The 21,969-nt window shown below is 36.7% G+C and overlaps 1 protein-coding gene across 4 annotated transcripts; it reads left to right on the top strand.

Moving 5' to 3' along the window:
- Positions 1 to 5,169: 5,169 nt before the first annotated feature.
- LOC149153508 (elongation factor 1-gamma 1-like) lies at positions 5,170 to 12,520 on the top strand. Of its 4 annotated transcripts, none has more exons than XM_089445990.1 (8): positions 5,170 to 5,537; positions 5,669 to 5,751; positions 10,263 to 10,412; positions 10,531 to 10,591; positions 10,689 to 10,741; positions 10,828 to 10,929; positions 11,023 to 11,533; positions 11,793 to 12,520. In XM_089445990.1, exons 2-8 carry the CDS (start codon positions 5,743 to 5,745, stop codon positions 12,170 to 12,172), a joined length of 1,266 nt encoding a protein of 421 aa, XP_089302116.1. In that variant the 5' UTR covers positions 5,170 to 5,537; positions 5,669 to 5,742; the 3' UTR covers positions 12,173 to 12,520. The 4 variants fall into 4 exon arrangements, with proteins under 4 accessions (XP_089302116.1, XP_089302114.1, XP_089302117.1 ...); XM_089445988.1 differs by having other exon boundaries at positions 5,171 to 5,507; XM_089445991.1 differs by having other exon boundaries at positions 5,171 to 5,464.
- The last annotated feature ends 9,449 nt before the right edge of the window (positions 12,521 to 21,969 follow it).

Below are 21,969 nucleotides of genomic sequence, written 5' to 3' on the forward strand. Positions count from 1 at the left end.
GGTCCTTAACATAATAATCCAATTCTTCTACTTGTTTGCCATGACTTAAAGTTGCATATACATCTTTAAAATCTACATCTTGAGCATATTGTTCAATGTAGCTTTCACGCATTACTGAGTTATGCTTAAGTATAGGAGATGCATTTATGATTGGTCTTGATAGCATATCTACAACCTTATTGTGTATGTCTTTCTTATATCTGATGACAAGATGAAATTGGTGTAGAAAACCCATCCACCTATAATGTCTTGATTGCTGCAATTTAGTTTGTGAGTGCAAATATTGAAGTGGTTGATGATCTGTATGTGTAATTGTTTCTTTGCCTAATAGGTACTGTTTCCACTTTTTCACACTCTGCACTAATGCATACAATTCTTTATCATATGTGGGTTAATTAACTACTGCAGAATTAAATGTCTCGGAATGATAGCATATGGGTTTACCATGTTGTATCACTGGCATGTGTTTCAATCTCAAATGGTTGTTGAAGATCTGGGAACGCTAGTACTGGTGCTGTACTAATTTTTTCTCTTAAGGTGTCAAAGGCTTTCTGTTGTTTGCCGCCCCACTGAAACACCTTGTTCAATCCCGTTAAAGCATGTAAGGGTGCTGCAATCAAGGAAAAGTTAGCAATAAACTTTCTCCAATATTGTGCTGCTCCTAGGAAACTCCTAACTTCTATAGTAGATTTGGGTTTAGGCCAATTCACAATGACTTCAACCTTAGAGGGATCTATCTTCAAATCACTACCCGCTACAATATGACCCAAATAATTTAAAGATGTTTTACCAAATTCACATTTTGATAACTTCACATAGAGATTTTCTCTTTTCAAAACATCTAAAGTTTTCTTTACATGCTTCAAATGTTCTTCCCATGTTTTACTAAAAATAAGAATGTCATCTAAATATACAATTACAAAATCATCAATAAAAGGTCTGAGTACATCATTCATAACTCTCATGAAAGTGGCAGGAGCATTAGTTAAGCCAAAAGGCATAACCAGCCATTCATACAACCCTTGCTTTGTCTTGAAAGCAGTCTTCCATGCATCTTTTTCTACACCTCTGACCTAATGATAGCCACTATGCAAATCCAACTTGGAAAAGTAAACTGCTTCTTTCAGCTGATCTAATAGATCATCAATGCGAGGAATAGGATAACGATTCTTGATCATTATTTTATTTAGTGCTATGTAATCAATGCACATCCTCCACGAACCATCTTTCTTTCTCACCAACACAATTGGAGATCCACATGATGATGTGCTTGGTCTTATGAACCCTTTATTGAGCAGCTCCTGTACTTGCTTCTTGATCTCTGCATTCTCTAAAGCGGATAACCTGTACATTCTGATGTTAGGCAATGGAGCATCTTGCTGCAAATGAATATCATGTACTATTTCCCTTTTGGGTGGCAGACCTTTAGGCTCTTGAAATAGGATATCATATTCTGAAACAACTTTATCTAAATCAGCTTTCTCTTTAGCATCACAACCTTCAAATACATTGGTTTTTTCAGGGTTCTTTTCCTTTAAAACCATTAGTAAAAATTGCTTGCATGAATTTACAATTCTTTTCCTCTGCCCTGAGTTTATGAGAGAATAGTTATTTTTTAGTTTATGAGCTCTTACAATATATTCTATTCCATCTTTAGTGAGTTGATACTTATTTTCAACTCTATAGAAAATGGATTTTCTATCATACAAGTAAGGACTTCCTAAAACAATATCACATATATCCAAGGGAACTATATCTAACTCAACCTCATCTACAAATGTTGACCTGATAGCAAACCTAAGTTTACATTGTCTAGTCACTTGTAGCTTTGTTTTATCACATACCCAACCTAATGGATATGGCTTCTTGTGAGGTGTTGTTAGTAATCCCAACTTCTTTACAATTGTTTCAGAAATCAAGTTTACTTGTGATCCACTATCAAATAAATTATCAATCTTTTGGTGCTTGGAAATAACTCTAATATGAAAAAGCTCATGTCTTTTCCTCTCATTATCTTCATTATTAATAGATTGTGCAGAATTACTTGTAGATGCTTCAGAATTTTTACTTTTATACTTGTGGCTGTGACTGTTGTTTCATCACCTGAGTCTGACCCCAAGTCTTTCTGAATAGCAACAACAATCTTCTTCTTCTTACCACCAAAATTCTTAGGTTTCAGCTCCGGATGCAAAGACCAATAGTGTTCATCATCGTGTCCATCCTTCTTGTAGTGAGTGCATGAAGGTTTGTCTTTCTGTACAGCGTTTGTCTTCCTCTCCTTCCATTTCTGCTTCTTCTTTTCCTTGTTCTTGCTTGCAGAGGGTTTTGATGATCCCCCAATCTCTGGGTTCACATTCTTGCCTCTAGCCTCTAGATGTGTAGCCCGAATTGATACATCATCTAGGTTAGTGGGATTAAACATGAGAATGGTGTGCTTCAAATAGCTATGCAGACCACCGATATACTTCAACAAAGTTTCAGGTGAGTCTAGAGATATGCCTAGAGTTAAAGATCTTTTTCTAAATTCATGGGTATAACTTTGTACACTTTGGCCCTTTAATTGGCAAAGAGTTTGCCAACTCATCATTGCTTGCTGCATATAAGCTAGTGGATAGAATTGTTTTTTGATAGAAGAAACAAATTCATTCCAGGTAGAAAGAATTTTACCATGTTTCTTCAGATCAGCTTGTTTATTGCCTTCCCACCACACTAATGCAGTTCCTCCAAGGCGAAGGCTAGCCAACTGAATCTTTCTCGTCTCTGAATCAATGTTCTGCAACCTACAATATACATCAATCTGTCTAATCCAGTTATCTAGCTTTTCTGCATTTAATTCTCCATCATAAATTGGCATATCAAATTTCACGTCTAATTTAATCAAAGATGTTTTCTTCTTTTTCTTTTCAGGGCTAGGAGATGAGGATGATGGAGGTGATGGTGGAGGAGATGATGGAGGAAGCTTTTCCCCTTTCCCTTTGCCCTCTGGGGCATCTAGAGAAGGTTCCTCTGCTCCCTTGTCTTGTTTGGGTGTTGAAGTGCTTTCACCTCGACCCTTCTTGAATTCTCGATACATCTCTTCCACCATGGCTCGCATGGTCATAAAACTGTCCATGAACTGAGATTCTGATTCTAATGGGGTTTGTTCTATCATTCCCATCCTAGGATAGACTCTTCCAATTTCTGGATTAGCCTCAACAAGTTCTCCTTCTCCTAGTTTGAGCTTTGACCTAGTTAGCATTCAACAATCCAGCACAAGCTTGTCTAACCTTAGCAAACCTAAAGCTCTGATACCACTTGATCTGAAAATGAGATCTTAGACTAATATTAAGGTATTACAGACTCATGTGCAGGATTTGCCTATATTACTTAGTGAAACGGATCGAAAAGATTGCAAATAATATAGACAATGAAGTAGTTAGAAAAACATAACAGATACACGCATAACACAACAAATAATCAAGGAGTTCACCCAAAACTCTTGGGCTACGTCTCCTGGTCCAACTTTCAGTGGTGACCTCTCTATTATGTCTTCAAGAGCAGAGTTTTTACAAATGTGAGCTCAAATTGAGTCTCCACACAACAAGAATAAAACAATAGGGCTTTACTTGGATCCCCCAAGTCTTTTTGAGTACACAGACTCTCCCTCTCGCTCTCTGTCTCTGTTTTCTCTCTGTCTCAGCACTGCCTGCCCCTGTCTCTGTCATTCAGTGGCTTTTAAGCCAATCGACACTTGTCTGTTCGTTTTCGCTTTCAGGCTTTCTGGCTTCTGGCCTCTGTTCGTTCAAATCCCCTCTGAGCGTTAACCAATCATGGCCTAACGTCTTCAGGTATGGTGGCCACCTATTATGAAACGAAAAGAACCTTTGGCGCGTTTGAAATCCCAAAATTGTCATTTCTCTATTTACACAGAGAAATACACAGAAACGCTGTAAAATCCGCTAAACCGCTGTTTATCAGACTTCAAATATTATCAATTCTACCCTATAACCATTTCAGATCCGTCTTTGGGCGCTATCGCAAGTCCACCGTTGATCTATGTGATCGTTGATCCAACGGTTGCTATTGATTTCGGGTGGCTTATGCGCACGAAGATTACCCACCCGAAAAGGCGATGTTCTCTCTCCGACGCTAAGGCACGTGGCGGCCAGTGTATGGACTCGAGTGGAGCCCATCCAATAGCACTTATTGCCGGAGGCCCGCCCGAAATATCGCTCGTTACAAAACTCAAAATGCATATCACTGCATGTATAAACCCTTTCGGGTCCGTTTTATCGCCCCATTCGCATTCCCTTTGTTTTTTTGTTTATTTAACAAAAATGTGATTTTACATAGAAAAACCCCTTTTTCCAGAACTCAATATATATATATATATATATATATCTATATATATATATATATATTTGTACCCATAAGACCCGTCGGGTCCGGCTTTATCGCAAGTCGCATATGTATTGGCCCCGCTCCTCTGTATTGTCGCGATGCGATTTTGCGATGCAACATATCGCAATCGCATATTGCATAGTCCTCGGGCCTCGATAAGTCCTTCTGTGTGTGTATTGGCGATGCGATGGCGCGAGTAGATCTGGGCCGTTGATTTGCGCACATAGATCAACGACTCTCGTTTAATCACGTCGATCGCTATCGCGATTTCCCATAAGGCCGCTTCCGATAGACTTCGCTTGCCACCTCCAACTGCGATACGCTGATTAGATCTGGACCATTGATCGGCTAGATCCGATGACTCCTGTGCGAAGTTGCTTAAGCCTCTAATAGACTCTGTTTTCACCATTTATTCTTGTTTTTCCTTTGTGATAGTGTAATCCGCCTTTTGCAAAAGTTTTTCTCATGCGATAATGTTTTTTTTTTTTTTTTAAGATTTAGAAGGTTTTTACAATCCATTTTGTATCACTTTATGTTAGGGAATTAAAAAAAAAACCTTTGTAACATGATCGTGAAGCCATGAGAAGAATTCAAATATTTCATTTATATCTAACTTAACTTTAAGTAGAAGTTAAGTTTATCAATTACCTTTCGAGAAGAAGCATAAAGTATTGTGTCCATTCATCTACTTTTAATTTAGATACCTCCGCATTTAAAGAATATCCTCATGAGATGGCACTTCACTCAATTTTTATTTATATATATTTGACATAGGTTTTCACCTCATCGACTCTTTAAAATTTTTCTTTAAACAACAGAGCATTTCCGATATTCGATTTTGTTTGTTAATATAGCATTAGGATGCGTTTGGTTTGCTTTTGATTCAGTCGTATTCTGAGGCGGGTTCGGATTGAAACATCTTTAATTTAATTTGCATGGGTCATTTGTTTTGAGGTGGGTTCTGTTAGTGACATCCTTCATATCCGTGTGCAATTTGTTCTGAGGGTGTCTTTATGTTCTGTTTGTGCTGGGTTATTGACGAGGGCGAGAGGCTAAAAAGCACTCGAATGTCTGGCCGCTCTAGGTTCTTATACCTGGCTCTGAAATATAAGTAATGTTGTAATCTGGTACGAGGTTGTGTGGGGATTTGTGGGCCTGTCAGTATCTTTGTTATATATGTTGCAGATCTGAGATTTTCTGTGGACTATTATAAGTATTGTTTCTTGAAATTGTGTCCCGAAGCAGAAATGTTATTAGAACTTCTCTGATTATCGTTGTATTTGGACAGGCTGAATACTAACTATTCATCGGGTTGCATACACTTGAAGTGGACTAGAAGGCTTTACAATCGGTTCTGAAACTATGGCACTGGTGAGTGGCCACTGTTTATTTTTACTTTTACGGCTTGTCGACGTTGTTTAAAACATGATCTGTTTGGTATGCTCTCAGGAATTTCTCAGGATATTGTTTCAAGAGTACATTGATTTGCTTTGATGTGCATGTTACTGTTTACCTTCGGATGTGATTAGCTGGTTGCAACTGGCAATTTTTAGGGTTGGTAAAAACCTCTGGATGTGATTAAGCTGGTTGCAACTGGGGAATTTATAGTGTTTTTTTTCTTTGGGTCGGTAAAACAGCTGCATTTCATTAGAATAAAGAAAATTTACATATCGTTCTGACCAGTGGCAGAACCATAGCTTTTTGAGGATTCAAAATGTCTTTCTGAAAACCCTAAATATTATGTGGCATTCTTTAGGCCAGAGGCCAGCTAAAACGAGCGTGGCATTCTTTAGGCCTGAGGCCAGCTAAAACGAACAAATCAAAATAATTATAGAATGTATCATAAAAGTAACCAGTAGTCAAGTAGGCATAAGTGATCAACCTGATTTTAGGGTTGGTTGATGTAAAAAGCCAGCTTTATTCCAGAAACTGGACTGTTGGTCTTGATTTAGATTTTAAATCTTAATTGTGGTGGCTCATAGCGACCAATTTACTCTTAGTTTAGATTTATTAATGTCGTTTTTGGATGTTGCTTTCACTGTATAACTTCCCGGCCTGACTTGAACTGGATCAAATGATGGAACTATAATAGAGCCCTGCTTTTACTGATCTGGCTCTTTCCTTGTGGTTGGTTTACTAATAGTTTTCAGCATCAATTAAAATAGAGTTAAATTAAGTGACTTTAACTTGCATTGGAAATAGTTAACTGAACGTAGAGAGGGTGAAGCCTATTAAAGAGCTGATATCTTATGGAATTTTACGGTCTTATACCCCTTTATCTTCGCTGTAAACAATAGATTGACAAGGTAAGAAGGAATGTAAATAAACTTCTCAATTAAACCATAAATACACTGCTTATAAAAAACAGCTTTGGACTGCTATAAGCAGTCGTTGTATGCATATATGGTTTAATGCTTGGGATATATGGCATGTTGCAAATTTATTTGCCTTGGAGAAGTTGAGTGCTTCAAAGAGTTGTATTTTGCATCAGAGGTGGATGTTTAAAATATGACCAAGAACTATCTTAATGTAGGCATTCAACAAATTCAAGTTCTTGCAATTCTTCTGGTGCTTTCTATTATGAACTGCTGCTAGCTAATCTTTCCAATCAACAATCCTAGGTTGTTGTAGGCATTCAACATACACATTATGCACCCATTATAATTTGCCATCTTTTTGCACCTAATTACATGGTTTTGTAGTGTATTGTGTTGACAGCCATGCTTTGTTTATTTTTCAAACATGGATATGCCTACTTGAGAGATGTTTTATAAATGTTTGGTTGATGATTGGTTGTAGGTACTCACTGGTTCCTTGATCTTCAGCTCCTTCCTCGTGTTGCCTCATAATTGTGGTTATTATAATTTGTTTTGGCCATCAGTTCCTCTTTTGACCTCACACGGGCATCTGTTACAGTTCTATTTACCACCCTAGAGACTCATTGAGAATCGATTGTGGATATCATGTCTTTTCTTCCCTATATTTTCAGTTTTTGTGGGAGATTGCTCCTTTTATGCCTGGCAAGGTGTGATTGCTTGCATGTTCCACCATTGGTAAGGTGTGACCGGTCTTAGGCTCCACCACTGGCAAGGTGCAACTGGTCACTTGCTACACCAGTTGCAGCAAGTGACCACCCCTAGAGCCTTCTAAATTCAGTGATATTCGAGGAGATCAATACTGGGTGAGTTGGATGCCTTACATCATGAGCTTGGGAATTTGTATTGGACCCAGAGTTCCTTAAGTTCCAGAGGTCTAGATAGATCCCCTAACCTCCTCCACGAGTTTATACAAGGAAGGCGTCCCAAGTAAGAAAAGGAGGAATATTTCATGGTAAACTTATGCTGCTCAACATTAGAATGAAAAACCAAAAATATATTGTTAATGGAAAATGGCCTTTCAAAAATGATGTTTTAATATGCAGATTGCTTAAGTGCTTAACAAAAATAGTATGCTGCAAATATATTTGCCTTGGAATAATTTGAATGCATCAGAGCACTTTATTTTGCATTAAAGGTGAACCATTTAAATATCAGAAAAAACTATCTAAATTCAGGAAAAATAAGTTCTCACAATTCTCCTGGTGCCTTCTGTTATGAACTTCTGCTCCATTTTTCCAATCAGTAGCCATGGGCTGTTGTAGAGATTAAACATACATATACAACTGTGTGAAGACATGAAAGATGGAAAATAATTTTACGAGACCATTAAAGTACAGCATAAAGAAGAAGCGTCATGAAAAATCAGACTTATGAAATAGAGTGGAACCTCTTAAAGGCTGGTTTATTTAATTAAAAGACTCAAACTAATAGTGAAGCATATAGTACTTGCTTCAATTGAATAGTTTTAGTAAAATTGTATACATAAAGGTAAAACTAGAACTCAAAATCCATGGTAGTTTATTATGGTGTGTACATTCGTTAAACATCCAAAGTGCTCTTTCAGATTATACCCACCTTATTTCCCTTCTGCTGACATTTCTATGTTTTACTGGGGGCATCGACATCGGTGTCAGCAATTTCTTCTCTTCCTATTTTTGTGTTCTGGATTCACTTTATTCTGCTTCTGTTTTTTAATTGTTACCTTTGTACTTAATTATTTTAATGGGTACTGCTGGTTTGTTAAACTAGGACAAGTGGTTAGATTGCTTAAAAGTCTTTTATTCTGCTTCTGAGTTTTGTTATTACTTTTGTACTTTATTATTATAATGGGTACTGCCAGTTTGTTAAACTAGGCTGAGTGCTTACATTGCGTAAAGCCTTTGATTTTAAGTTTGGAAATATTTTTATTCAAGCTTCATGTGAGGGTTTGAGTGTTTGTTCAGGGATAGTGGATTTTAGGTTGTCAGGGTTCATAATACAGGATGGGGACAAACTCAAGATTCTCAGTCCGTAAAATTTAGAGAACTCAAGCCTCAATCCATGCCTTGTTTTCTATTTTCTGTATTGGGTGTGAGAATGTGGTATTGAGTTCTTTACAAAACTGTGTTCCTTTGCAAGATTTTACTATTGGTGCTGAAAAGGCACCCATATTCCAAGCTATTATGAACATGGTAAGGTATAATTTTGGGCTTGAGTATGTGGTATTACTAAAACCATGTTCGTCCACTGCCACTGTATACAATAATCTATTGCAAGATCCTAATTTTGGTGATGGAAAGGCACCCATCTGCTCAATGCGAAGTCATTATGAACATGTCTACATATAATTATACATTTGTTTCCAATTTAATTAGAATAGCATCCTATGCTTTTTTGCTAGACAATTCTACATATGTGGTGTTGTGGATGAGACCAGGGATGCCACTTTTTGAAAATTGAAATCCTAGTGTGGGGGATGTCAGGGTTAGTTCACATATAAATATTATTATATATGAAAAATTTAAATTTTAAAAAGCAGAACTGAAATTTATGTGATTTGGAAAACTTACAACATGAAATAAATTATAATAGTCATTCTTTAATAATGTGGAAATTGAAATGAATGTCTGAAAGTGAAATCTGAATGTGTAAACCTGAAACTGAGATTAAACACTAAGAAAGCTGAAATTCCAACTCCTGAAGCCGAAGACTGAGGAGTCCTCTTTAATAATTAGTACTGGTCATTGTTAACAAATCCTTCCAAAAATTGGCATGGCAAATCCCAATTTTATTTTTCTTTTCTTCGTCTAAGTTGTTCACAAGAGGTAAATGACAAAAAAGAAGAAGAGGGATTTGGGGTTTTTAGGCTGATGTAATGTGCCAAGCAGTGAAGCTCTGTGGTTTCCTGCTAGGTGTTTTCATTTTCTGCTATTTTTCTAACAATGTTTTATTTTATGGGGATGTCCTCAATCTCTGGAAAATATTGTCGGGATCAATATCCCAGTAGTAGGAGATGTTTCTGTCCCTGTCCAAGGGGCATGTTTTCTAGGGGAGGGGACACATCTACATGCAACACAGATGTGATTTCTGTATTATCCCTTTTCCCAGCAATGATAGAGTACAAGGCTCAAGCTACATCTCTCTCTTTTTAGAAGCATCGTGAACAAGATGCACATATGGAGTAAACATCTTCAGCACTTTTAAGGTAGCTTTTGAGATGGGTTTCACCATGTTAGCTTAAGTAGGTATGCTTAGGTATCATACTCTTGGATGATTATTGTTTATTTACATCCTGCATGTTAAATACAGTAATATCACATTATTTGATGCACAATAAAAGTTTGAGTTCCCTGAATTCATAGGCTGACTGACTAAACTGACTAAACCCCAGAAACTGATTCTGCATAAGTACAACTCTACGATGAGAAATCCATGAATGAATTTCTTGCAAGTTATTCTAATGTGTCATATAATCGTTCTTCATTTGTAAACGTTACTGATTTTCTTCTTGCATCATTTGTGCAGACTTTACATGCATCGTCTATCAATAAAAATGGCTTTAAAGCACGCATCACTGCAGAATACGCTGGTGTAAAACTCAACTTAGCTCCAAATTTTGTGATGGGCGAGTCAAATAAATCCCCTGAATTTCTTAAAATGAATCCTATAGGAAAGGTATGCTAGAAGATTATGCTGTTATTTGGTAGCGATTCATGGGCCATTGACATACTTGCCTAGTTTTCTTTTACCATATGTTACATTCATTTAGATCTTTTTGAATTGCATTTGACAGATTCCGGTTTTGGAGACACCTGAGGGTGCAGTTTTTGAAAGTAATGTCATTGCACGTTATGGTGAGAATGGCATTTTCAAGTTTTTTGTATGTTGTGCTTTTGTAATAGAGTGTGTGCTTCATGGAATGGACGCTGTTGACTCTTTTTCTCTTTGCAGTTGCACGATTGAAGGGTGACAATACCCTGTTTGGATCTTCACTGATTGATTATGTGAGTTGTAATGCTTATTTGTTTTTCTTTTCGACAAATATTGGTATATTCTCAAAATGTTAACTGAAAAATGCTGGATATTTCAGGCCCATGTTGAACAGTGGATAGATTTTTCTTCTATAGAGATTGACGCAAATGTCATGCGATGGTACTTTCCTAGAATTGGATCTGGAGTGTACCTTCCACCGGTCTGTTTTTTGTTCTTAAATAATTTTATGTCAAATGTTTTATTATGGATGTTAGCAGACGTAATTATACAACTGCAATGTTTGATAATGCAGGCAGAGGAGGCTGCCATTTCTGACCTCAAGATAGGTTTACTTGCATTGAATTCATATCTGGCTACAAACACCTACCTGGTCGGGCATTCCATTACATTGGCAGACATTATTGTGACGTGCAACTTGTATCAGGGTTTTACAAGATGCATGACAAAAGATTTCACTAAAGAGTTTCCTCATGTGGAGCGGTACTTTTGGACTATGGTTAATCAACCAAAATTCAAAAAGATTTTGGGTGAGGTTAAACAAGCAGATGCTGTTCCTCCTGTTGTGCAAACTAATAAGAAGGCTGCTCAAGCTAAAGAACAAAAGCACAAGCCTAAACAGGAGGTCAAAAAACAACCTGCAAAGCCTAAGGTGGAAGATCCTCCTGCAGATGAGGAGGATGAGGCCCCCAAACCAAAGCCAAAAAATCCTCTTGATCTTCTGCCACCCAGTAAAATGATTCTCGATGATTGGAAGAGGCTTTATTCAAACACAAAGACTAATTTTCGAGAGGTTGCTATTAAAGGTGTGGTTTAAAACTTCATATTGAACTTAGTATACATAATTTTTATATACTGAGAGAAGGTGATCTTTTTGGTGTTTTAAAAGAGATTTCTACATTTGTGGCAGTTTCCAAATATAGTAGTAACTTTGTTGCAGAGGAATTGTTTCAACTTTCCACACTAAATTTTGTATCCATTCATCTGGTGTCACATCTTATGGTATGATTCTTTCACTTGGTACTTGTCTTTTATACTCATTTATACCAATCTCTGTCTGTGCAGGGTTCTGGGATATGTATGATCCAGAAGGATATTCATTGTGGTTCTGTGAGTACAAATACAACGATGAAAATACAGTTTCATTTGTCACATTGAACAAAGTCACAGGATTCTTGCAACGTATGGATCTTGCACGCAAGTATGCTTTTGGAAAGATGCTTATCATTGGAAAAGAGGGCCCTTTTAAAGTCAAGGGATTATGGCTTTTCCGTGGGCCAGAAATTCCCAAGTTTGTTATGGATGAATGCTATGATATGGAATTGTACGAATGGACTAAGGTAGACATCAATGATGACGCTCAGAGAGAGCGTGCAAATGCCATGATTGAAGATCAAGAGCCCTTTGAGGGTGAGCCTTTGTTGGATGCCAAATGTTTCAAGTGATATATTCCCTTGCATTTCAGTTTTGAAGATTTGGTCTTGTTTAGAACTATCTTGTTTTCTCTTCATGTTTCATCCACAATTTATGCGGAGAAGCCTTTTATGCAACTGCTTGAGTTCAAGCTACCTTTCAGAGATTGAGTCATTGTATGAGGAATTTTCCGGAATAATTGCATTCATTTTAAAAAATAGATGTTTTGGACTAAACTATTGTGATCATTTCAGGATTAAATTTGTGTCATATTTCTTCTTGGCCAGAAACACCATATCTTGCTACAGTTGGCATCTTTGCCTTGATTAATTTTGCTGTAAATTGAACCCAATTACTTCTGCATTTCGATGGTTTAGCAATGAGGGTTTGATGTCAGTGTTGATGTAAGGTTATCTAGTATGTATACAATAAGGTCACTTGGGGCGTTTTTAACTGTTTTTTGACATATTCTGTATTTTTTCATCCATTCGACATGCTATTTTATGTTTTGTTAGACTACGAGGCTTTTCATTAGAGCTTCTACCTAAGAAATCGTCATATTTGGGTTTTAAAGGAGCATTGAGATCTGTTGCCCCTTCTATTATAGCATAATTGCAAGATGAACTGTTTCTACTAAATGCCCATATTTTGAGCAAACTGGCACTGTTTTTACTACTCACTTATTTTAGTATCAATGCAATGATTTGGTTGGTTTAACACATGGCATAGTATTTCCTTTAGATTTGTTAGAATTGTCTTTTTATGATAAGGTTCAATAGATGGTAATATTTTATCTGAGCTTAGGTTTTAGTAATTTGATAGTTACATTTAAATTATTTTGAATGTGGTTATTGGAATTTTCAAATAATGCATGTTAGAGGGGTGACGCTTACGCTCCCAGCAGTGACGTACTTTGCAGGATATGTTCACATTGAATGGTCATATGCCCTGCAGTGCACATCACTGATCACTGTCGGGTGCTTTTTGCTTGCTCGTCTGCTCATTTGAATCTATTATGGAGTACCGAGATTAAATGTTCTTGAAGGGTGTATGACCCCATTGCAGTATTATTATTGTGAAAAAGAAATATGTAACTCTTATTTTTGTAATCTTGATTGATGAATATTTTTATCGTGGTTACTAGTGTATATCAATAGTATTCTGACATTATTGGCAATTTTTTGGAATTTGGTTTCTGTTTTTGAGTTGGCCAAGGTTAGAGATAAAACTCAAATGTTTCTTTTCATTATGTATCCTATGGTGTAGTCTAATTTATAGATGAAATGACATTTTTTCACGATGTGTCTTCTGGTTAATTTTAATCAAAATGTGGCAGAGATTTTTAAAAACTTGAGTTTAAGTTGTTTAATCTGTAAAATTCAAGTGCCTCAGGGGTTTTTCAGGGTGCTGAATCTATTTATGCATTCAAAAATGTATTTTAAGCAACAAAAAATCACATTCTTGCTTGAAATTGTATTATCAGATTGTAGTGAAAAACACTTTCATTTATAAGTTAGACTACCCCTGCATCCTATTCTTGCTGTGCCCTAAAACCTGCATCATCAAGCAAAAAGCCTTTTAATAGTTTGGTTTCTATATATTGTCCAAGCAAAAAGCCTTCTAGTAGTTTGGTTTCTATATATTGTCCCAAGCAAAAAGCCTTCTAATAGTTTGGTTTCTATATATTGTCACAGCGTTTATGATGGACTTTCAAGAAAAGAGTACAAGGCAATACCTTTGTCTTATAATGTTTCCTTGTAAATATTGGTACTTTGCATTGCTTATTCTGAAAGTGGTATTAGCATAGAGGGGTGATGTCCCTAAAGAATAGCCGTTTCCAATGAAGTGGAGCAACAAAGAGAACGATACCCGTTTCCAATGAAGTGGAGCAACAAAGAGAACGATATATTCTGTTGTAATCAAGTTCCCAAAACTTCCTAGGTAGTAGGAACCTGGCAATTCCACATCATATGCTTCACTGTTTTCCAAGTCATATGTTTCACTGTTTTTGGCTCATAATGGAGAATACAAGTCTGTAAAGCTGGTACAATGAAAACAAATCCTTAATTGCTGGGCTATTATGAAGAACCAATCTGCCACGAACCTGAATAGAGAAGCGCATGACTGGGTCTCTGCACCCTTCAGTCCATAAACCTACGTCCTTAAATAAGATGAAATAGGTCCCTGTACCTTCATCCTACTGAGCACTTTCGAGAACGTTTGTCCATAAAGCTGAATTTGGTCATTTTCTAAGATAACATACCCGGCCGGTACCTTCATCCCATAGAGCACTCCACAATTGGGAACGTTTGTCTATAAAAGCATAATTTGTAACAGTCAAGGACACCTTATGTGGTGAAAACAATCTAAATTGAATGGGGGCAACCAAATTCCAGCGTTTGACGAAAGTCGAAAAAGCATAGAGTCTAATAAATACTCGGTGGTGCCGCCAGGCCTTTGGTCTGAAGTCTGCTGGTGCATCGAACTGCACGTGATACAGATTTGTAAACAATGGATGCGAGCGCAAGAAACTGTTAATGAACCTGTCTCAACACTCTTACAAATGTTTAAAAGAATACTCTAGAACATATTTTGACATAATTACGTGGTCCAGTAAACCTGTTGTTTTTCAAGAAAAAGCAGGAGGATAAAAGCCGTATTCTTTGCAATTTTTCTTGTGCAAAAAATGTTTTCTTACGTTATTTTTATATATATGTTTAAGTTAATATTATATGTTTCTTAAGTTAGTATTATATGAAATCTATAATCAATTTATAATTATAATTGTGAATTAAATATAAGTGAAATTATATATTATTAATTAAATGTAGATTGAATAGTAGTTTAATTCATTTATATAATCGAATTTACAATTTAAATAAAGTTCATACTTTATATCAAAGAAATCATTAAATTTCAAGCAGGAAACTAAAACTTTACAACATTTTTTATATTTTTTAACCAAATTTGTATATTGATATAGATTCACTTTTTAATTTATAAATCAAATTATTTATTTATTTAAATAAATTTGAGGAATTGACAATTAGGTGGCTTATACTTGAATGATATGGAGTCAATTCTGGCTATTAGTGATATGGAGTCAATTTTGGCTACTACTACTATATCTCTAGGACCTAGAATAGAATCTCTTTATTTACACTACATATCATAGTGATTGTAAATTGAGCTCGGTCATAAGTCAAAATAACATTAATTTGAGTTATCATAAAAAAATATTTATAATGAATAATAATATATATATAATTATATATATATGATTTCAAATAATCATAAATAAAATTAGTTTAGATATAATATTTACAGAGAAATATTATTACAAATATAAATATCTTATTTTGATAATAATTAAAATTGTATTTTATATATCAATATTTGCATGGGTTTTGAGCTAAATAAATTACACTTCATTATTTTTGAAATTTGATAAATAGAATATAGAAGATTAACATGGATTTACATTGATATCTTGCTAATAGTTTACAATGGATAAACATATTATAAGTGGTATTTGAATTTTGGTGGGAAAGTCAACAACTTTTTTTCTTTTTGCCATTTCAACTAAGCCAAAAACCCCAAAAACCCATGTTCACACTGGATCTCATAAAAGCTTCTTTCCATTTACTTCTTTTTAGCAAGGTGTTCTAGTTTGTTTGTTTGTTTGTTTTTTTTTTGGTTTAATTATACTTTAATATATTTTTGGTCACCAAACTATTTTTAAGAGCTATATTTTTGGCGACTTTTTAGGATTTTGCTATTGGGAAAATAGATTTTTCTTGGAAACATCTACTACACTTGAGGTATGTGTTTTGAACTAGCATATAGGAATAGGTTCTTCTTTGCATTTCTTTGCTGCATTATTAATTGTCTCAATTGCCATCTCTCTACCTTATGTTTGGTCCCATCAGGTTGTGACACTAGCCTTCGTTATTGCATGTCGTAACTTGTGGAGTAGTGCCTACTGTCCATGGGTGCCTGAGATTGACACCTTGATTTCCATTTGCTGCCCATATTTCATTTATTCATAGGCCCATGAATTCATCTTTAGACCAACAATGACTTGCATTCTCTCTCTTAATCTTTGTTTGACCATCTCTCACGGGGATTCCTGTCATTGTTATGTTGCTTTCTAGTTGCACATGCATATCACTGCTTATGTCCTTGTGCCTATTGCTACATTATTGTTTACTTCGATCCCACTTACTACCATTGCAATCACTTTTGACCTCTTGCATTTGCATTAGCTTGTCTTCGTTTAGTGACCCTTTTACCCACGGAGAGAATCACTGCGATGATTGGACTTTACTTGCCAACACCATTTTGCATTCACTTGGCATAGGTTGGTTCCACATGCTTGGAACATAGATGCATGCCATTGTGCTACTTATTCTCTCCAAACAAGCTTATTTTTATCTCTTTTCTTGTGCTTGCTAAACCATGAAAAAAACACCTATCTAGTATACTTTTATATCTTTTTTCACTTATAAATCCACGGACATACAATAAAAAACAAGTGAAAGGGAAGGGGAAACCATATTGGATTTATCTTCTAGAGAGTGGTAGTGAGTCACATTCAACTTAAACATGGCAATAATTTCGTTTTTGTCTTACAATTGGGTTATAGCTTTTTTAGGAGCTACTCCATTAGTACGAGTCATATACTCCTTTGGTTGGTTACTCTTCCAATCACTTTGAAGAATTCTTCAATGCCCCATGCTTTGTCACACTATATCAATGGTGCTCTTGAGTCAATTTTGTTGGGTCATCATTGTGCCATGCTATATGTTAAAGGGATGTAAGACTGAGATGTCCATTTGTATTCTTGTTAACCTTTTGCGTTAGCTATCCATGTATCAATTATGCTTGGTTATTCTATATCTTCATAAGATATCTCAATGTATGTTTGGTGTTGATTGATAGGAGATACATTAAGGCCCTACTTCGACTGATCTCTTCCTATCAACATCGACTACATATCCAGGAAGTGGATCTAGAAACCAACTTGTACCGTGGAGCTTGCAGTCTTTAGTGGCAACTTTTCTTGCGATTAAAAGTGGGTTTACCTTATTGGCTCTTGATCAATCAATTCTACAAGTGTTTGACATCAATTCTAGAGTTTACTAGGTGCCTTGGGGTCCATTTTCATCATTGGTGGGTCCCTTTGCATCTATTAACAATATTCATCATTGATCGATAATTAGAAAATTCCTACCATGCTCGACATCAACTCATCTATTTTTATGCTACAGATTCATACCATTGGAGTTGAAACGAAGACTGTGGGCTTGGGAGCACATCATTGTTTCCATGCTACCACTCCTAAGCTACAATGGCACATATTACCATCTTATGAGTACTATGAAGACCACTTGGGCATAATAATTTATATTGTGACAGATTCACATTATATTTTTTTCTGGCAATGATATCTTTGATAAGTTGGATCCATCATGTACTTTTTTGTTACCATGTTCTTGCACCTTATTACATGGATTTGTAGATTATTTTGTTGGTGGCCATGCTTTGTTTCTATTCCGAGCATGGATATGCCTACTTTAGGGATGGTTTATATATGTTTGGTTGTAGTTGTTGATTTGTTCCTTGTTCTTCATCTCTTTCCTTGTGTTGCATCATAATTGTGGTTATTATAATGTGTTTTGACTATCGGTTCCTCTTTTGACCTCACACATTAGGGGGCATTTCTTACATCTCGATTTACCACCTTTGAGACTCATTGAGGACCTATATGGATATCATGTCGAGGCATTGCCTTTTCTTCCCTATATTTTCAGTTTTTATAGGGCTCATTGCATGCTTGGCGAGGTGCGACCAGTCACATGTTCCACAACTAGTAATGTGTGACCGGTCATAAGTTCCACCACTGGCAAGGAGCGACTAGTCACATGTTCCACAACTAGTAATGTGTGACCGGTCATAGGCTCCACCACTAGCAAGGTGCATGTTGAAAAATGAATATAGCAAGAAATTCTCAAATTGATTTTGCCTTCATTAAATTGAGAAAATTTGAATTTCCACATGAGCAGACAACTTGGGTGTAGTTAACTTGTGTGACATGGCTTGTGTCACCTAGTTTACTTAGTAAATTCGAGTTGAAGGAATGAGAGTTTAGTTAAGCATGTGCGATTGCTATTTTGTAACAATCAAGGTTAGTTATTTCAAGTTGTTTTCAATTAAACTAGTTCTAACAGTTGGAGGAACTAGTGGAAGGTCTGTTGTGTAGTGATACTTTAGTCTAACTCATTGATCATCTAGTTAACTGATCAATCATCCCAAAATAGCGAATGCATGTAGAGAATTCAAGTTCCCCAATTGTTGTGGAGATTCCAAGGCAGTGTAACAGTAGTTGTAGACTAGTATGGAGTGTACAAGTGTTGCATGCAATCAGATGATCAAGCTTGGTGATCCATAAACTGCCATGGATATTCCACTAGACAGTTCGTGACAACATATATGATAATGATATATTAAAATTCTAAATTTCTACATTATTACAATTTTATTAGAACTCTAGATATGCAAATTTAACTGTAATTAGTGCATGCACGTGAATAAAAATTATGCAGAAAAATAGAGAACGAAAAAATAAGCTCACACACACACATAAGACACAAAATATGCTATGGGAAACCCTTTTGGGAGAAAACCCAGCAGGAAGGTGAGGTTGCTTCGCTCTCTTTCTCTATTTGGAAATATGGATGTAGGTACAAAGAAGTAAGGCCTATGGCCCTGGACTTCTACAGTGCACAAATATTCTCTGTGTGCTATACCTCCTATCCATATTGGCTATCTTTTATTATTTATGGAAGAAAATTCTCTTGAAAGAATGTAATGCCTCTTCCTCCTAGTGGCTCGGTTATAACACAACCTAATAACCTACCAGTGGTTAAGTTTGACTACATCAACTCTTAAATAGAGTTACAATATAGACTCTTCTAGAGTATTTTACATCAAAAACATGTGGCTAGCCCCTTTTCCATGAATAATGGAGGTTGATGCGACATCCTCTGGAACTATAAGTGTGAAAACAGGAAGGTCAACTTCTGAGTGGCATAACTTTTGCATACAGACTCTGATTGAAGCGCCTCTTGTGCCATTGTAAAAATATTTGTGTAGAATAGCATGGAAATGTGCCACATTGGAGCGACAAATTTTTACCCCCAAAAAACGTTGTTTAATGACTCAAAATGCTCCCGGAAGGTTTTAGATCTCATTTCGCCAAAATGGGTCCCACTGGTAAAAACAGTCCCATGAGATGATTCCTCCACTTTTTCCACTCTGAATGCATCAAGATGGGTGAAAAACAAAATAATGATCCAATCCAAATCACACCTTCCCATTTTGGGAGGCTTTTTGGTCCATAAAATATTTTACTAAATGAGGTGAGGGAATTTTTCCTCCACCTTCTCTCTGGTGTACCATTTAACTTTGCCTGGAAGCTGTCCCTTCAACCTAATCTTACAAAGGTCATATCTCCCTTGTCTTGTAGTTCTGGGCCTCTTCTGTAAAACTGTATCTTCTGTCAACTTTGCCTGAGCATCTAGTGCCAAATCCTCCACAGAAGGTAGGACCTGTTCCTCTTCCTGATCTAACATGGAAGGATCATAGGCATTATCACCCACATTTTCCAATATCTCAAAGGAACCATACCTCATAGCCTTGATTTTCTTATCAGGCCCCTGCAACCTATCTTTGTTCAACTATAGCCATACCATGTCTCCCACCTTGAACGATGTCTATGTTCTGTGTTGATCATGCATGGCCTTATACTTCTCCTGCGACTTCTACAGTGTGTCTTGTACCTGTAGATGGATCTGCCTGATCTTCTCTATAAAAAATTTAGTCTTCAAATCATCTCCTGTAAGATCTTCCCTCGCTCCTCCTTGTTGCCCATATGCAATATCCAAAGGTGAAGATGGCAAATATACAAAACAAGTCTCAGATGGAGATCTCTTCAACTTCGTGTCCATCTTATCCCATAATGTAGTCTGGAATGCACTGAGAAATCTTGTATCCCTATTTGAAATGATGCTCCTTGGTATCCTAAAGTGCACCTAGACCTATCCAAATAACATTTTTGCTACTTCTTGCCCACTGATGGTCTTTTTACAGGGCATTAGGAGTTTCATTGGGGTAACACAGTACTTGAGGAAATTCATAGCCTCATTTTCAGCGGTAGCATCACTGCTCCACACCATAACAACAAGTGGTAAGAGTTTCTAGTGGGGAAAAGGTCAACAAAAGGCTTTCGAGGAGCTAAAGAATAAGATCATTCAAGCACCAGTTTTGGCATTACCAAACTTGCAGCGACCCTTTGAAGTGGAGACAGATGTGAGTGGGTATGCTATGGGAGTTGTCTTGATGTAGGGAGGAAGGCCTGTATGCTACCATTCTGAAGTATTTCATGGGGCAGTTCTTAACTACCCTACCTACGATAAGGAGCTTTATGCCATGGTGCAAGTTGTGAAGAAGTGGAAGCACTATCTGATGGGAAAGGAGACAATAATCCACACAGATCACCAGCCATTATAGTACTTGCAAGCCCAAAGTAAGCTACAACAAACCATACATTACAAGTGGATGGGGTTTTTACAACAGTTTCATTTGGTGATCAAGTACAAGAAGGGTAACACAAACAAGTTGGTTGACATGCTTTCAAGGCCACCCACATCAAAGATTACAAATTTTGGGACTCTTATGCACATGGAGCCATTCACCCATGATGCACACAGAGAGGCATATTCAGAGGATGATGACTTCAAGGAGGTGTATCAGCAGTTCCAAAGTCAAATTCATGTGCATGATGGCGATAACACTGTTGACTACCATCTCTAGGATGAGTTACTCTACAAGCTTGATAAGTTATGTGTTCTAAAGGTGAGTGATTGTAGTTGATTAGAGAGGTTCACACCTCCAAGGTTGCAAGGCACTCTGGTGTAGGGAAGATTGTGGCTAACTTGCAAAGGTATGTGTATTGGCCCAAGATGCAAGAGTAGGTAGTTAGGTTCATAAGAGGATGCATGCTTTGTTGTACTAGCAAGCCTAACAACATGAAACAGGGTCTATATCATCCCTTACCTATACCTACTCATCCTTGGGAAAGAATTTCCATGGAATTTGTGGGAGGTTTACCGAAAAATAGGAAGGGACATGACATGATAAAAGTTCTGATGACAACATGGCATCAGAAAAGGTTAGCAGAAGGATGTTGTTTGATTTGTTATTTATGTGTTTTCTTCTAGGGTCACATGCTCCTAAGTCAATGTTTCCTAAAAGTTGTCACTTAACCATTAGAAGTGCTTGAGCTAGTTAGTCCTTGGTTAGGTGAATTCATGATCTTTCTCAACTTAGAAACTTTCCTTATCACCATGCACACACTTGAAAAACACTCAAAAGCATGAAAAAAAAACAAAATCAAGAAAAACACTAAGAAAAACAAGTTGGTGAAGACATGCGCTCAACTTGAGCGCACTCCTTCGGCCCGAAGGAGTGCATCTTCCTTGAGCGCACTCCTTCATGCTGAACATATGCGCCCTCCATGAGCACACTTATTCGTGTTAGAGACAAGTGCCCTTTCCAGATGCATGCATGAGCCAATCTTGTTGCATGAGGGCACGCTACTAGAAAATAGGAGTCCATTTTACTTCTTTAACTAACCCTCTCATGTGATGACAAGTGGCGCTCATGCATGAATCGATTTTGCACATTAAATTTTTTAAATCAACTTAGTTAATCATTCTTCTTGCATAATCATTCCATATGAGTTGGGCGCACAACTTGGAATCAAGAG

Source organism: Pinus tabuliformis, chromosome 9 (genome assembly GCF_031772625.1).
Source record: "Pinus tabuliformis cultivar Carrire ecotype Pingquan chromosome 9, CPIR1, whole genome shotgun sequence".
NCBI lineage: Eukaryota > Viridiplantae > Streptophyta > Pinopsida > Pinales > Pinaceae > Pinus > Pinus tabuliformis.

Bases quoted from the DNA above. Each gene is read 5' to 3' on its own strand.
- LOC149153508 (XM_089445990.1), top strand. The intron at 10,413-10,530 runs GTATGCTAGAAG...TGCATTTGACAG, and splicing joins AAATGAATCCTATAGGAAAG to ATTCCGGTTTTGGAGACACC. The intron at 10,592-10,688 runs GTGAGAATGGCA...TTCTCTTTGCAG, and splicing joins TAATGTCATTGCACGTTATG to TTGCACGATTGAAGGGTGAC.